Here is a 17,802-nt window from a genome sequence, read left to right on the forward strand (position 1 = left end):
TCTGGCGCAACCTTTCCCCCCATTTACTTAACATGGAAAAATAACCTCTGTCGGTTCAATGCGCCACTGCTGACACCTGGTGGCGAGACTGTGTTACCACACGTCCTTAAACAGACACTGTCCCTTTAAGAGCGACGAGGCGCCCGTTAGCGGCGCGTAAACTGAACCGGCTAACTGGAGGCTAACGTTAGCACACCGGGGAGCTAACGGGAAGCCGCTGTGCATCGTTTCTCCTCCTGACACCGAATCGGAGTTAAGTTATACATTTATAACAACAGTTTGAAAAGAGACAAATTGTTCTCATCGGGTGTTTGACTCCGAATTCTGAAAAAAAAAAAAAAAAAAAGATGACTTCGGCTCTGGTGAGTGCACTTGTTACCGGAGCAGTGAAGCTCGTTTCTCATGTGTAGTTTCCCCCCACAGATTCCTGTCTGTGAGGAAAAGTTATTTATGATTTTTTTTTTTTTCCGATTTGTCCTGTGATTTAGAAATATTCTTGAGTGATGACGGCCCTGCCGACTTCTCAGTACTAAATATACTCATGCTTCCATAGTTACCACCTGTAAAGTTAATACAGAGTATTAATGTCAACACTGTTATAAGGGGATTTTTCACAAATTTGCATTGATGGCTTTAGTGGAAATGTGAATGCTCCATGCATTTCCCAAACCAACACATAAAAACATCACTGATTGAAATAATCCTAAATACAGTGGTTTAACATGAAGCACTCTCGCCTCAGAGAAAGTTAGGTTTTTTATGTAAACGCTTGTTTTCTCTGGGTTCCTCCCATAATCCTCAGACATGCATGTAAAATTAATTTAACTTAGAAATATTTGCCTATGATTGGATCCAGAAAATAGAAAATACACACTGTTTATTTGTGAATATTTTGAAACACTACATATGTAAAAAAAAAAAAAAAAGAAACACATCCACCAAAAACAAGCGGGCTTCGTTGCCATTGTCGTTTTTATTTGTGTATAAAGAGTTGCCTATTGTATACAAAAACAAACGTAGTTCACAAAATGTATATACATATTTTTTAATTATGAATGAAAAAAAAAAAATGGTTAATCTGCATAAAATCAATCCTTGGAGGAAGTTGCCTCAGGTCTCGACGCCATAGCTGTCGAAGTGTCTGAGAATGACTCCCAGCTCCAGCTCCACGGTGCCCATGGCCTCGGTGTGCAGCCGGTATCTGTCCGCCCCGCTGTGGATCAGGTCCGGGCTGCGGAGCTGCGGACCCCCGCCGACAAACATCTGCGCGAGCTGCTCCTGCCAGGAGCCGAGCGGCCTCCAGGTCACGCAGCTCACCCGGTGGTGTCCCGGGCTGGACGGGACGTGGCAGTAGCCGTACCCGTACAGCTCGCAGCGGCCGAACGAGTCCTGGCGCCACACCTGGAGGTGAAGCTTCGGCCAGCCCTGGAGTCCCTTGGTGGCGTAGTGCAGGTCGATGGGGTGGCTCCAGTAGGCCATGTCCCCCGTCTGCGGGATATCCACCTGGGTCTGGCCGCTCTTCAGCCCCGACAAGAGCCGCCATGCTCCTCCCGTGTGAACCCCCCATTTGCAGAACAGGCTGCTACTCGGGAAGCCGCTCGCCCCGACAATTTGTCCGATAATGTGCAGCTCTGCCATGGTGAACGCGCCCTCTGGTACCGGGACATGCAGCACCGGGACTCCCCCGGTTTTCTCAGCCCGGTGGGTAACGACCCGTGCTCGGCTAGCCGCTACCAGCCAAGCGGCACCGTGTCTCCTTGACAACAGGCTGCCCTGCTGGCGCCTGAGTGAAAACAACCCCGTGTTTAGTCTGACAGGCACACAGCCTCGTTTCAACTTCCCCGCCCGCTTTCTCAAATAGATCTAAAACATCGGAAAAGTCACTTTATGCATCGTGATAATTGTTATGGACGGTATTTATGTAAAGATACCAGTATTAGTTACTTCTTTGTTGAAGAGCACTGCACGACAGGTTAGGATTTTCTTCCTGGCAGCTCCGTTCTGGGTACACTTTTGCACAGGCGTTAATTTTTAGGCATATTTTTACTGATTGTTCCTCACGTGATGATGTGTTTTTTGTGTCCGTGCGATTATAAAATTGACCTGCAGCCGAGGATACTAATCTTTGTGCCTTACCACTAAGGTATACACAACAAAACATGATGAACAAAATATGAAGGAACAACAAGCAGAGAAAACAAAGGATTTAATAAAAATAGTCACAAAAACCACACAACATATCTACACAGGATCAGTGGGATCCCATTCAGACAGGAGATAATGAAATAATTTAGCCCTGAAGACAGCCAAAGAGGGAAGCATTTTAAATCCTGAGAGCTCCATAGTTTGGCCATTAAATATTGATAGAAATTTGATGCTTATCGGTACGATAAAGTGGTAAATGACAATATTTTGGGGGTTCCTTATTGGGTTGGAGTGAAAGGCCGAAGATAAGGTAAAAGTTGAGCAAATTCATTAAATTATTTACAAACATATGTACAACTCTCCTACCATGTGGTAAAAGTGCCTGGCCGGTATTTGAACCCACGACCTTCTTGCTGTGGTAAGAACACTCGGCACTGTGCCACCTTGATGATGATGCAATGGTTAGATTAGTGTAGATAATGGTTTAAATAAAAAATGTATGTAAGTAAAATTTTGCTTTTTGACCTCATAATATTTTTTTATTTTTCCATATCTCATACTTAAATTTAGAACTATAGTAGATATGTGAAACTCCCCTTTAACAGGCCGATTACAGTGTGCAGTGGGTTCCCACCATCCAGTTGGTTACCCGTGACGGAGGGTTATGGGCTGTTTTACATGATCCACTTTTCTGTGTTTCTGAGAAGAGTGGAGGCGGTTTTGGTCATTTGGAATGAGATGTCTCACACGCAGTGGGCGTTTTTCACAGCAAACATTTTGACTCGTCACATAAAAAAAAAAGAATAAAATAACAGTGTTACTACGAACATAAACATGGACTCCCTTTCCTCTCAAGTGTCCCAGTAAGCAGTGACACTGGACTAACGCAGGGACCTGGAAACTGAAATAAATTGAATTGACTGAGAACTTTTATCTTAAAATCTGCTGGTTTTCTTGTTCTTCAGGTGTTTTAATGTCTTGATTGACCAAGAAGATGTGTTCTTATGGTTTCCTCAAGGCTTTGATTAAATGTCTTCTGTTAGATTTGAATGTATATGTGTCACAGTTTTCAGCATCAACCTGCTTGATTTACAAAACTGTGAATCTTTTGACTCATTGAATCTTCAGCCACTTGAGCATGAGGTTGCCTCCCTGTCCTGCCAATAGCTCTAATGGAGGATCACTAACAAAGATATTGTTTTTATTGTCTCCGCACACAGTCGGACCCAACTTTAGAAAGACATTTTAAAGGTCACAGGGACGCGGTGACGAGCGTGGACTTCAGCTGCAACATGAAACAGCTTGGTAACGGCGACCCCACACCCCACACCCCACACCCCGCACCCCGCACCCCGCACCCCGCACCCCGCACCCCGCACCCCGCACCCCACACCCCACAACCTGCACCCCGCACCCCGCACCCCACACCCTGCACCCCACAACCCGCACCCCACACCCCACACCCCGCACCCCACACCCCACACCCTGCACCCCACAACCCGCACCCCACACCCCACAACCCGCACCCTGCTTTCAATGGTTTTCTCTCTCACTTGGGAGGTGCTGCTCTCACCGCTCTGCTGCTGCCCACAGCCACAGGGTCGCTGGACTCCTGCGTGATGATCTGGAACATGAAGCCTCAGATGCGAGCGTATCGTTTCGACGGACACAAAGACGCTGTCACCTCGGTGCAGTTTTCACCCTCTGGACATCTCGTGGCCTCGGCCTCTCGAGACAAGACTGTGAGACTGTGGGTGCCCAGCATGTAAGTTTTTATTGTATTCCACTGCACAGTGACGATCACGTCGTCCAGAGTCATGAAACAGACTCTTCTACCAGCACAGAGGAGGAAAGATCCACGCTGCTGAACGCCTCCTGGGTTCTCTCTGTGCTTTGCTATGTCTTGTGCAGGAAGGCCGAGTCCACAGTTTTCCGAGCTCACATCGCCACTGTGCGCAGCGTCAACTTTTCCGGTGACGGACAGACGCTGGTCACGGCTTCTGACGACAAGACCTTGAAAGTGTGGACCGTCCACAGGCAGAAGTTCCTCTTTTCCCTCAGCCAGCACATCAACTGGGTTCGCTGCGCCAGGTACCAGCACTCGCAGTCGTCACGTTTGTCGCCAGTGTGGTTCAGCAAACAGTGCAGATCATTTTCTCTTTTATAACGTTCTTTTTTTTTTTTTAAGTTTTGTGCGTTTACAACATGTGCTCAGTGTTACTACAGTTCAACCAGTTTTCTGATTGCAATCCCCACTATGTTCCCTCCAGGTTTTCTCCAGACGATCGTTTAATTGTGTCTTCCAGCGACGACAAGACGATAAAATTGTGGGACAAGAACAGCAGAGAGTGCATCCACTCTTTCTATGAGCAGGCAGGGTGAGCGCACACAATAACTGTGGATTGGTGGTCTTGATATTTTAGATTTTATTACTAAACTTTTAACAGCAGCTGTGTGAGAGTTGGAATATAATCTGAGCCATGTCAAGGTATTACATTCTCAAATATTTTCTCAGATTTCCATGCTTCTGTAGGACCTAAAAAAAAAAAAAGTATTTGTATAAAAGCATGTTGAATATGAAGATTTTCCTGGTTTTGCGTCAGTTCAGTTATTTTTCTGTAATAACGAAGCCACGTTTTGTCCAGACGTTTGACGTTTTAGTTTTTGTCTCCATTAGTCATGCCAGCCAGGTGGACTTTCACCCCAGTGGGACATGCATTGCTGCTGCTTGTACTGACCACTCTGTCAAGGTGTGGGACATCAGATCCCATAAGATGTTGCAGCACTACCAAGGTGAATGCACTCCACATTACAGTGTGCGACGTAGATGCTTCATTCAGCACCATCAATACTTTCAGTGTGTACATCTTTATCCAACTTAGAGTTTGAGTTGGATGAAGCCATGTCACCTCATGAACAGACAGAGAGACCAACAGTCACACATTCACATTTAGAGCAATTTAGAGTCACCAGTTACCCTCAGATGTCAAATGTTTGGACTGTGGGAGGACACCAGAGCACCGGGAAGGTAGAACATGTACTACTGAATACTTTCATCGCTCACTAACTTACTGAGGTGCAAAAAAACCCTTTTGGAAGCCACAGCTCAGAGGTTGCTGCGTCTCTTTACTGGATAGTTTGAAAGTCTAATTCTCCCAACATCTGATGTCATTTGCGAGATTTTTGGTTTATGACGATTATCTAAACTGGAACAAAGGTGAGAGGATGCGACGCTTAGTGTCGCAATCGAGATTAACGATTTGTTCCGTATTTGCTAAACCAAATCTCGCTGCCGTTTTGTCAGCGTACCACTCAGGCTAATTGTTCTAATCAGCAGGGCTAAAACTGATTTCAGCCACGAGATTTAATAAAGGATAATCACATCTGTCTGAGGAGGCTGAGCATGAAGATAAAAAGCCTCTCTTCTCCCATCGTCTCATTTTCTCCTCGACATTTGAGTTGATTTACAATTTAAACACCACGAAGTACAAATCTGATGTCAAAATTAGGTCTCATTGTTGCACAATATATAAATATATGAAAATGTTTTGCTGCGTTGTTGTAGATATATTATTCCTATTCGAACATGCGAAGTCTGCAGGTTTGCAGGTTCACCATCTTTTTGCAGCTTGAGGTATCAGTGTAGGGCCACTCAATGATCCTGTTCTGTGGAGGTTGCATATTTCCCCTGTGCTTGTCTGGGATTTCTCCAGTTACTCTGGTTTCCTCCCACAGTTACAACACATGCATTTGAGATTATTTAGTGTCTCCAAACTGCCTTTAGGTGTCAATGTGTTCGTGTGTGATGGTCTGCTTCTCTGTGTTTGCCCTGTGATCACCTTACAACCTGTCCAGAGAGTAATCTGCCTCCCCCGTAGTCATCTGGATTAACACAGACAGAGAATAGTGCAGAAGATGGACGTTGGTGACTGATTATGATTGTATGTGTAGTAGCACGCATCAGCCAGCAGAGGGCCCCATCGCTTGGATAATGTTTTCTCTGACCATTTGGGTCCCAAGTTCACTCATCATCCAGGCTGCTGCAATACTTCTAATACTGTTTGTTATTTATAACTGGATGTTAAGTCATTCTTGGCCTCACTGTAGGTAGAGCAGCAGTGTGGTTCAGCTGTTTAGAAAGCATCTAATATTTGTTTAATCACTGTATAAATCTAATCGAATCACAACAGCACTCGCATTCACACTTGCCAATAATTTAGCGTCGCCATTTAACCTCGGTGGGGAGAAAAGCTATACATGCACAGAGAGAACATGCAGTCTCACAGCCAGTGGGTATTCTGTGACATAAAAAGTGCAGCAGTTTCTGATGAAACAATATGATTTTACAGAACTTTTGTGTGCGTGTGTGTGTGTGTGTGTGTGTGTGTGTGTTTTCAGTCCACACTGGAGTGGTGAACAGTTTGTCTTTCCACCCGGATGGTAACTTCCTCATCACTGCGTCCAGCGATTCCACACTGAAGATCCTGGACCTTATAGAGGGCAAGCTACTGTACACACTGCATGGACACCAGGTAGACACACACACACACACACACACACACACACACACACACACACACACACACACACACACACTGTTCAGATATCCTTCAAGCCTCACTGTTCTCTTCAGCTGGACATGTTGGTGTAAGGTGAAGGCCTTTTGTCCGCTCACTTTGTTTTCTGTGTGTGTTTGTGTGTGTGTGTGTGTGTGTGTGTGTGTGTGTGTGTGTGTGTGTGTGTGTGTGTGTGTGTGTGTGTGTGTGTGTGTGTGTGTGTGTGTGTGTGTGTGTGTGTGTGTGTGTGTGTGGGGGTTTGATGAGTGTGAGAATGTTTCACATCTTCTTTGTGCACGCTCGATTCTCTGAGAAGTGTAGTGAGTGTGTGAAGCTTTTTTTTTTTTTTTCTTTTGTGTTTGTGGTGTATTTTAGTGCTTGCCTGGCGAGCGGGCAGCCCACTCACAGTGACTCATCTCAGGGTTTGTTGGAAGGAAACAGAAGTGTGTTCCAGCCTCCGTTCCCCTGGATCCTCCTTTTCTTCTCTTCCTTCTCTGTTTCCGTCCCGCCGTCGTTTCTCAGACCTCGGCGTGGCGCTCTGCGTTGCCACCATATTACCGTCGGCCTCGTTTCTCCTCTTGTGTTTGCCTCCTCCACGTCTGATGCACGTCTCATCTCGTCTGGCCGGACGCTCGCTGACTGCATGTGTGTTTGAACAGCTGACAGACCGACTCGCTGGCCGGTTGTGGAAGTCGGTGGCTTGCCAGTACCACATGTGGTCCATCTGTTTATCTATCCCTCCGCACACGCTGCTCGTCTCTCATTTTGTCTCTCTGTCTGTGTCACCTGCGTTTCTCTTCGGTAGCTTGCCAACCTTCTCCTCTTTGTCACGATTTAAAAAAGAAAAAAAGAAAAACCAAAACACATTTTCCTCTTCTCTCTTCACGCCCCCAAATTTGTCATCTCTACCGCGTTTCACTTTTGTTGTTGTTCTTTTTGGCTCGGCGGCGACTCCACCAATCTGTTGGTGCTGGGAGCACTCGGAGTGCTAATTGTCTCTCCAGTTGCAGAGATAGAGATAGGAGACACCCCCCCCCCCCCCCCCCCCCCCCATCTGTTCAGTGTGGGTTTTTGTGTCTCCTGTTTAATGTGTATATGCGTGCACTCGCCATAACACGCAAGTGTTTTGTGGTTGGATGTGAGAAACGTGTTGTTTACCCGGCCTCAGGAGCACTTTACCTGGCTGGGTTGAATCCTGCTAAATTAGGTTAATTTGTCTCTCTGCTCTGCTCTGCGCTCCCAAAACTTCTGATAAAGTAAGTCCCCCCCCCCACCCCCAAACTCGGTAGGTAGATAAGACGGCTTAGACCTTAAAAGAGCAACGACTTTCTACAGATTAATTTTCACCTGCGTGAAACACAAATGTTGCAAGAACCGAATTGATTGGAATGACTTTGAGTCGTGACAGAGGAGTTAATGAAGGAGGACTACAGAGCCTCTCAATCTCAAGGACACACGACCATCACAGAAAACAAAGAAGAAACGGAGCGTTGCTACGGATGGAAGGTCCGACGTGTTGTTTGTGTGTGTTTATTTGTTTTACTGAGCATCTCCACGGGACACCTTTTGGCATCTATTAACGCATCTGAAATTTGCTTATCAGTGCAACATTTGCTCAAAAAGGTTTCCAGGCTTTTGCGTATTATCGCCGGCCAACTTCTGGCACATGGACGGCACATGTGCGAGGAGTCGCTCGGCTATTTATTGTTCTTTAACTTATTCGGAACCTAACGGCCCACATTTGTTTGTTTGAGTGTGAATGTGAACTTCTGAAAAGTGAGTGATAATCAGTTTATTTAATTTTTTCTGTTGCCATGTTATTTTCCATTCAGGCCGTTCCTCCTGTATGTGAGGAGAAAATGTTTTTTTTATTTTTTTTTATTCACATTGTCACGCCTGTTTTTGTACCCATGCCACCACATGGTGATTTATAATTGACGTATATTGCACATTTTAATTAACGCAATGTCCTTACTTAAAAGGAAAATGAGGCTCTTTATTGCCTTTGAAAATCTGTGATTGGGTTTTATGTCTGGATGTTAATCTGCTTCTGGATGACGCATACTGTGTGTTTTACACACATGGTTAAAGTAGGGATGTTGCTGGTGGCTAATTTACTTGTTGACTAAACAAAGATCTTAATTAAACTAGTCTGAAAAAGAAAAAAAAAAGTCATTTTAGTAAAGTTTTAAATATCGTCCCTGAGAACGTGGTGCAATCTGGAGGATTATTCAAGATCAGCGTCTTCACTTAACTTCCTGAAATCTTAACCTTCAACAAAGTAAAATAGAAGTATATCTTTTGAGGTACTTCTCATGGTGGGATGTATTATTCTTGATATAAAGCGATTGGACATGATTTATATGAGCTGCTGTTGCTCTGCGCCACTTTGTCTTTCCCAGCCTTTGTCTGGAAATCATTACTACATTTTTCTAAAATCTGGGATAGTAAATAAGAACTTTATATTTTTTCATGAACCATCTTTTTGTTTTGTTTTGTTTTTTTACTGTGAAACACCAATATTGAGGTAACAACTGCTGGTTCTACCAGCTGAGGTGCTAGACACAACCAAAGGTGTGATAATGGCCAATAATTAAAATAATGTGACCATTTTAGATGAAATAAAGCCAAAAAAAACAGTAATTTCATTTTCTTTTAAATGAAAGTACTGCCATACTTTGCTGATATCGAGATGCCTTCCTTTGATTCTCCCACCAGTCTTTTCTAAAACTGCAGTCTAACCAGGGCTGTACTGCCTCGTACAGCAGAAATATAACAGAAATATAACACAGTGGTTTGATTTCATGTGCGGAATAACGAGGAGCTGGATATTTAATTGTTTTACCCACTAACACATGCGTCGCTGGTTTGAAGAGTTGTGGGAAGAAAAGGCGCTAAATGATTGACACGACACTTTTAAATTCCTAAAAGCAGACTGATGCATCCCGTTTCTCCCATCAGGTCGACATGTAAACATGGAGTGTCGAATTATAGAAAAACACTTTTTTCTACAATTAGTTTTTCATTTCAATGTCACAACTTCTTGTGGAAAATTAAGGTTTTAATGTCACAACATGCGCAGGAGATCCTTATGTAGCTTGGTGCTACTTAAATGTGAAAGTTTTGATGCGTGTAGAAATAATGACCACTAATAGTATGTAATTATTTTTGTTAGTCAGTCCGTTATGAAGTGCACCATACGGGGGTTGTGTGGTTTCTTTCACCTCCTGTTCATTTGTCGGTATATAAAATGTGCCAGCTAAGATAGGTTCAGTGTGTGTGTGTGTGTGTGTGTCTGGCCATGGCGAGTGCCAGCCTGGCAGCAGGCATTAGTCAGAGCAGAGACAGAACATGCTGTCTGTCAGGCCGTCGCGTTGCCATGGTGACACTGTCTGCTTCTCTCAGGTGCTTCTGGGAAACCATTCCTCACCCAAACCAAGCTTGTCTGGGTGCCAGCCGCAGGACACGGCTCCTATTTTCCCTCACAGCGGCCTCCATGCCCGCTTCTTTTTTTTTCCACATTTGTGTTTCTTTGTTCCTCCCCTCATCCTCCCATCCAACACGGTCGGATCACCCGGGTCAGAATCATCGACCCCCCTTCTGCGTTGTGAAGTGTTAGAAAAAAGAACAAACTGAGAGTTATAGCTGAGATTTAAGATCTACACACACACACACACACACACACACACACACACACACACACACACACACACACACACACACACACACACACACACACACACACACACACACACACACACACACACACACACACACACACACATCTGGCATCCCCAGGTAATCTTTTTTTGGCTCTGATTGTATGTGTGAACTCACCCATGCTTTGTGTTATTGATTGCTCTGCTACAGCCTCACACACACCCACCCCCTCCTACACACACACACACACACACACACACACACACACACACACACACACACACATACACACACACACACACGGAATCAGGGGCCTCTCTTTGCAGTTTTGCTGCTTTGAATTCCTCAACATGTTTTATGAACCTTGGACACACACTAACACACCCACTCATACACAACACTATGCAAACAGGTGTCTTTGGGAGGTGTATATTCATCGTTTCTGTATTTAGTCTGTGGTGTTTACCTCCTCCATGTTTATAGTCACACATATACTTTCACTGCTTCCACGTTTCCTGGCAGAAAAAAAACAGAATTATTAATTATCAAGTTACAAAGTGTAAAATTAAGAACGGGCTGAATGAAATACATAGGCTGCATCAGTCTTAGTATTTATTTTTTAACTGATATTTCTTACTTAATTAATATTGCTGGTAAAATGTTAAGTATCTTGTTAGACCTTCTTCAGGGTCAGGTATTCATAATGACTTAGATTTAGTTTTCTTTTATATAAAACCTCTATGAATAAGATATCCACCTTCACAATGAACCACTCTGGCCAAAAGCAGTTTTACGGTATTCTTACCCGGATCTGAATTAATCTGTGTCTCTGTCTGCCCCTCCAGGGTCCAGTCACCGGTGTGGCCTTCTCTCGGTCAGGAGAGCACTTTTCCTCTGTCGGTGCTGACGAACAGGTGACGACTGGTTCATTTTTGAACTAAATCCAACTCGTCTCATAGATTTGTTGGAGTTGTGGTAGAAGAAAGAAATCACGTGCCGTCTTTTGACTTTAATGTTTGTATGTATGGCAATGTACTCCATGATTCATTTGTAGGTAATGGTATGGAAGAGCAACTTAGAGCACGTCGAAAGCGGGAATGGCGTCAGAGTGCAACAGAGAACTGCTCCCAGCTCGCAGGCACCACCAGCCGGCTGCACGGCTCGCTCAGCTCTGAACACGACTCCATCTGCGCTCCAAAGCCAGGTAAGTCCAGGAAACAAGGGACCAACGCAGCCATCTGGAAGCTCTTCCACATATATGGTTTCTGTATATTACATGTCCACTTTGGCCCGTCTCACTTATGGATTTTATTCCTGGACTCAAATACAAAGAGTCCACGTATCCTTTCTCATACTCAACATGCTGTGTCCTTCAATAAATACTGTGTTTGGCACACATGTACAACCTTTTAGTTGACTGTTGCAAATGAAAAATAAAAAAATGAAATGCCATTTATACAGTAATTTAAGAAAAACCTAAGAGATCGCTTATATAATTTGATGCACCACTTTTTATTCTTCACATTTAAAGTTCTACTGGACGCCGTAACATTTGTAAAGTCACAGATACAGAATTTTCTTGATTTAACTATTTCTAATGGGGTCGCCCCCAGTACCTGAAGCTTGCCATCAACTCGTCAGCTTGTGCATGTCAGCCATGTGGAGATTTGTTAAGATAAAACAACTGCGAAAAATCTTAAAGGACTAACTGGTGATCTGCTTCTGTATTTGCAACTAAAGAGATGAAAAGCGATGGTAATGGTGGCGATGTAAATGCTATATGTCAAGTATGCAAGTCTTTTTTTTTCGGGGGAGGAAACTGGAGAAGATCAAGCTAAATGAGAAATACCCACATGAAATTTATAAAATCTGGTTATTTTCCATCGTTTCAAGTCAGATGCATCAAAGCACAGTTTGAAATTATTATATTTTAGTCAGGTGTGTTGCTTCTCATGCTTGAGAAAAGTAAAGCATCAATGATTTGAAAAAAAAGAAAAAGAAGATACAGCCATTAAATGAACGACTCCTAATTCAAGTGGAATGTTTTTTAAATAATTCTAAGAATTGCATTTGAATGCATCCCAAATGTTAAAATACTCCAGATTGAATTGTGTCTATGTGATTAAAAGTATTACAGGAAAGACAAAGTTTGAAAGGAAAGAACATCATATTACTTGAAGCAGTAAAAGCCTTCTGACTAATAACTGCACACGTACACACGTCTTAGATATTTCTACTGTGTTTCCTGCATGCATGTCCTTCCTTTGAAGTTCGCAGCGCAGCCCAAAGCTACATTCAGATCTCACATGCAGGGCAAGAAATACCTTCTCATACGCACTCTGATATGGGAGTAGTTTCATCTCATTGGCCACTTGAGATGCGTGAATAAATATTTTACCACATTTATGGTGATGGTTTTAAAAATGTAGGAAAAACACTTTCCAGATATGAATGATGAGACTGATTTAGATTGTGATAAGGAGTCGCAGACACGCGACAACGTTTCAAGTGAAAATGCTTCTTATTTTTTTGCACTTTTGTCGCACAAAAGTTTCACAACGTTTACACAGCAACAGCAGAAACGATGAAAATTGTTGTTTTTCCTGGTAGAGCCACTAGTCGGTGCTGTTGTTTGTTTCTGTATTGAAACCACACAGAGAACAAAATGGTATATAAGCACACGGACATTCGTATGGACAGACGACCAAGTTGGATTGTTGTTCAGGTGACTCTCGGTTAAAAGAATGTCCAATCCCAGAACGGGGAGTCACGGCACTCTGGAGGAAAACATTGTTGTTATTGTCCGTCTACTGAGCATGTGAGGAAAAATGATTTACTGTGGCCGCGGTGCGCATGCACAGCAGCAGCATTTCAGAAAAGTTGTGTTTTCCACATTCTACACGGTGCCCGAGCATTTTTGAAAAGTTCCACCTTGGGAGCCTTTCTCAAAAAGTTGTGTTTGCAGTCAGTCTGGGCACCGTTGTCGTCTAAACGGACACCCAAAACACAACAAAGGTTTTCTCTTTGGGCCCCTAGAATATCTATCAATAAGAAATAAAGAAAAATCAGTGCTACTTGTTATTCACCATTTTCCAACTTGCCTGTGTTTTATTTTTACTCGTCTTTTTAAAAAAAAAAAATCTGATTTATAGCTGAAGAACACATTAGTACTACTTCCAATGATCATGGTGAAGGAGACGCTGCACTATCCTGGTTCATGCTGTTTTGATTCAATTTGACAACTGAGGGGTTTTGGGTAATATCCTCAGAGTCGATCGCTGCCAGAGTCAGTTAAAGTCAAAAAAAAAAAAAGAAGAAGATGGAATCAAGGCTTTACTGACTCTTAAAGCAATTTGCTGGCAGCATCTTCTCCAATTTCAGGAAGGTAATTTAATAGCGGGTTTTTGTTCTGTTTTTCACCACGCCCTGTCTGTGCGTCTCTCCCAGAGAAGAAGGCAACGCACCCTTATTAAACTGTTAAACGGCCACCTTTCATGATTCGGGTTTTAAGCATTGTCTTCTTGTGTGACTCACACTCGAGCTTATTATGAAACCCTATATTGAGTCGCAAGTGCGTGTTTGTTCTTAAGTCATCATACTGTTGCAGTGTAAGCAGCTTCACGAGGAAATGGAACTGAATGGCAGAAATTCAAAGGTTCCAAATGTTTTAGTCGTGAATTAAAGTGCCGACTTTATTCATTTGCTTATTTGCATACTTTATGTATGAAATAATCACAACAGCCAACCAAATCCTCATGACGAACCTGTGTATTTATATTTATCAGGCAGGATTTGTTCGATGTTCCAGTGTCCAGTTATTGACATTTACTCAACAGGTGAAGTACTAGTGAACCAATGCAGACCCAAAAACACAAATCTCCACTCTCGTAGTTTAATTCATGGTTTATTTTTCCAAGCAAATGATGAAAACAACAGGGTTTCCTATAGCAAGTTGTATCTTTGTCCTAGTTGTCTGTTCCTGGGCTGGTGAGAACTGTTTGCTCTCACCTTCGCTTTGACCTTCCTCCTCCTGTTACCCATGTCCCCTACATAAACAACCTGTCTGAATACCGCCACCAAGTGTCCAAATAATGCACCAACAAATATCTAAATAAACCAAAAAACCTGCCAACAATAAGCACGGGAGCATACACGTAATAAAGTAAATTTCACAAAATAGAAACAAAAGCTTAAAAGTAAATCTGTGAATTGTCACTACAGTATTTACGAATATTAGCCTCGGATGTCATTGCCTCTCATTTTTGGCTCAGAATAGATCTTTTCATGTATCACATGGTGGTAGAGTCGTTTTAGGTTCAAGTCCAGGCCTGGGGATAGTTACTGTGGACTTTGCATGTTTTCCCTATATTGCATATATTTCCCTACATGCATGGATTTCTTGCATATACTCAGTTTTTCCCCTACTATATATATATATATATATATATATATATAGTTTAAGTGGCAACTCCAAGAGAGCTTTCACACATGAGAGTGGCTGCAGTCCAACTGATTGATGAAGTATGCCATGTGTTTTGAGCTGAAATGGCTGCTGTCGTCATGTGAAAGCCTCAGAGAGAAGAGCTTTAATCACCGTGTCAGTCAGAAACAAATCATGATTGGTTTTCTCTGCTCAGGTTTCTAACACACGGTTAGAAAAGACTAAATGGATTCACTTTTAAAATATGTGACTATTTCTCCAGGAAACAACTCGGACAGAGAGTTTACAAAAATTATTATTATTATTTTTTTTTTAAATCAGATCAGTTGGGTTACATTACTCACGTCTGTGTTCTGGACCAGATTAGATTCATTGACCCGATCGGGTGAGAATAAAATCCTTCAGCTGGGAGAATGAGGAGTGAAGCTTCAGCTCAAGTACAAAGAGCAAAATGAGTTACAGCCATAGAAGCGAATGGAAGAATCGTAAGAAACAAAGATTGTGATGAAAGTATGAGAGTGTGGAGACGTGATGTCACACAGTGGGAAGTTGAGGGAATGGTTTGGATTTCACCCTGTTTGACTCCTACAGTGTTGCTTTCATCAACAAGGTCACAGGCAAGGTCGTCTCTCTATGTCTTTATCTATCGCTCTCTCTCTCTCTCTCTCACTCTCTCTCTCTCTCACTCTGGTTTTTTTGTTTGACACACACTCGACCTCAGTGTCTCCCATTTCTCTTATTGATCGCTCTGCTTGAAGTTTAAATCGACCCGCCCCAATGATGCAGTCTCTCTTTTATACTCTGGGATTGAAAAGAGCAGGATTCAAAATAAAACAATGTTTCTCCCAGCTGCAGAAGCGGCCATACAATATCCTCACTACATCGAGTAAATTACCCATTGATCATAGTTCTGCATTTCCTCATGAAAGATGAGTTTTCCACCCCCCCCCCCCCCCCCCCCCCCCCAAAAAAAATCTAACGTTCATGCGATTAAACTGCTACGTGCACAGATGTTAAGAAGCAATTCTTCGTAAATGGACCTCAGGTAAAAGTATTTAAGTCTTTCCAGTGATGTAAATGTGATTAATTGTAACATCTCCCTGAAAATGTGCTTGAAGAGTGTTTCTACAAGGCTGACAGTGTCCTTAAACACCTTCATTTGTACCAGCCTGCTCAGTCTGGCTGTCCCCCCCCCCCCCCCCCCCCCCCCCCCCCGCTGCTGTGAGCCCAAGATTTTAAATTGATTTTAATAGCTCCTCTACTTGACAACAGTTATTACAGATGTGCCTGAAAGGGTGATTTTAAAATGGGCGGCTGGACCATGCCGAGAGAGATGATTAGTGTGATGTATGAAACATATTCTCCTCTTCTCAGAACTCCCGTTCTCGTGAAAATCCACAGAAATATGCTTTTATTTTAATGCAGCCACTTGAAGCTTCAGCTGAAGAAGCAATACTCCGCATCGCTTTTATTGGGAAACAACTGCACTTTGTAAAATGCCTGTGATTTTGACAGACACGTGCAATTACATTCCATACATGTTGACGAATATTACTGCATTTGCACTTTATTGACCAAATGGTTGATGTCTGTGTTTTGGCAGCAGCTGATTCTCAACTGAAAATTGTGAAAACCGCCCACAGGGCCGTGGCTTTATTCTCTCTTGTTGTCCGATCCGGTCGGCCTCACTCATACGTCCAGTAGCTGTGGTGCCTGAACATACCTGGCAACGCAAAACAGGAACATTTTCATTGAAAGAGAAATTCTTATGGTTTTGTGCTCGTTTTCTCATGTACGTGGCCACGTAAAAAATAAGTTTTAATATTGGTCAGCGAGAGCTTAAATGTATTTCAGTCTTGGATAAAGAATTTCCGAGCTCTTGTTGAAGGATCCATCTGCCAATGCTCTGAAAGAAGATATATAGTTGTAAAAGTCGTGTCAAGGTTATGGTACAGCTCATATTTTCTTTGCGTTGAGGTCCACAGCTGAGTCGGTATCAGACGAGAGTCACAGCGCTGGAAGCAAATTGAAAGTGCATTTTTACCGGGTTGATCGTTATTCATCTTGAGCTGCTTTCACTTATTTCTAGAAATTCTTTGAAGCTGTGAAATTTCTTTGTCCAGGAATGTAAAACTTCAGCTCAATTTATAGTCAAGTAATTTAAAAATTGCTTCTCAAATTGTTCAGTAGGAGCCCCGTAGAACCTTTAATCACAAACTTTAACAACTACATTTGTTTTGATTTTGTAGATAAAATCACTTGATGAAAATGTTGTTTGGAGGCTCTGTGGTGCTGGACCAACTCGAGGTGATCATGTAGTCGTTAAATTGATTATTACCGTACATCCTTACTGGCTCCTTTTCTTCTCGATTGTCGCTCGTCTTTGTTTAATGTGAAGTATTAATGTTGCATTCAGTAAAGCATCTGTTGTTCTCTTTATATCAGAAACTGTGAAGAAGAAATGCTGTAATTTCACAACTACGTGACCTGACGAGGCCTTGCAATTATTGAACAATCGAATCTGTTCATTCATGCATAAAAGCTATAAATAGAGTTTATATAACAAACCGGGTTTCACAGGTTCCTGTGTTGAAACACATTAAATTTATTTAGCTCTCGTTGACATCTTTTCTCGTGTTACTGTTCTTGTAGAAACAATCCTAGAAATCCCCTGTACAAATCAAACTGAAACTAATTAAAAACTATAAATATAAAGAGATAATTATCTTTCATTCATTTGGAATCTTCCTTTCCTTTTAACCTTTGCCAATTTTTAATAATAAATGATGAATAAATAGAACAAATGCTTTGACTGCAACAGACACACACACACACACACACACACACACACACACACACACACACACACACACACACACACACACACACGCACACACACTAACCTCATTAGCCTCTGTGAGTTCCTGGCATTGACATTTCTTTCATCCTTGTTTATTAGATTGTCACCAGCCAGTTGTTTCGGTTGAAGCGCTGGCGGGA

The 17,802-nt window shown here is 42.7% G+C and overlaps 2 protein-coding genes across 2 annotated transcripts in view; one reads left to right on the top strand and one right to left on the bottom strand.

Annotated features, from left to right (window-relative positions):
* Positions 1-163: 163 nt before the first annotated feature.
* The window catches only part of poc1a (POC1 centriolar protein A), a 43,901-nt gene continuing 26,262 nt past the window's right edge, over positions 164-17,802 (top strand). Inside the window, exons 1-9 of the mRNA XM_080460944.1 lie at positions 164-362; positions 3,366-3,450; positions 3,739-3,910; positions 4,057-4,236; positions 4,416-4,523; positions 4,823-4,938; positions 6,544-6,677; positions 11,207-11,275; positions 11,416-11,565. Of these exons, the coding sequence (XP_080317070.1) occupies positions 348-362; positions 3,366-3,450; positions 3,739-3,910; positions 4,057-4,236; positions 4,416-4,523; positions 4,823-4,938; positions 6,544-6,677; positions 11,207-11,275; positions 11,416-11,565 (1,029 nt within the window). The 5' untranslated portion in view covers positions 164-347. The remainder of the gene's footprint in view (positions 363-3,365; positions 3,451-3,738; positions 3,911-4,056; positions 4,237-4,415; positions 4,524-4,822; positions 4,939-6,543; positions 6,678-11,206; positions 11,276-11,415; positions 11,566-17,802) is intronic.
* Positions 963-1,759, bottom strand: b9d2 (B9 domain containing 2). The gene has a single exon (XM_080460945.1). The coding sequence runs from the start codon at positions 1,636-1,638 to the stop codon at positions 1,111-1,113; it is 528 nt and encodes a 175-aa protein (XP_080317071.1). The 5' UTR covers positions 1,639-1,759; the 3' UTR covers positions 963-1,110.

The sequence above is a fragment of the Lipophrys pholis genome, assembly GCF_963383615.2.
Source record: "Lipophrys pholis genome assembly, chromosome: 4".
NCBI lineage: Eukaryota > Metazoa > Chordata > Actinopteri > Blenniiformes > Blenniidae > Lipophrys > Lipophrys pholis.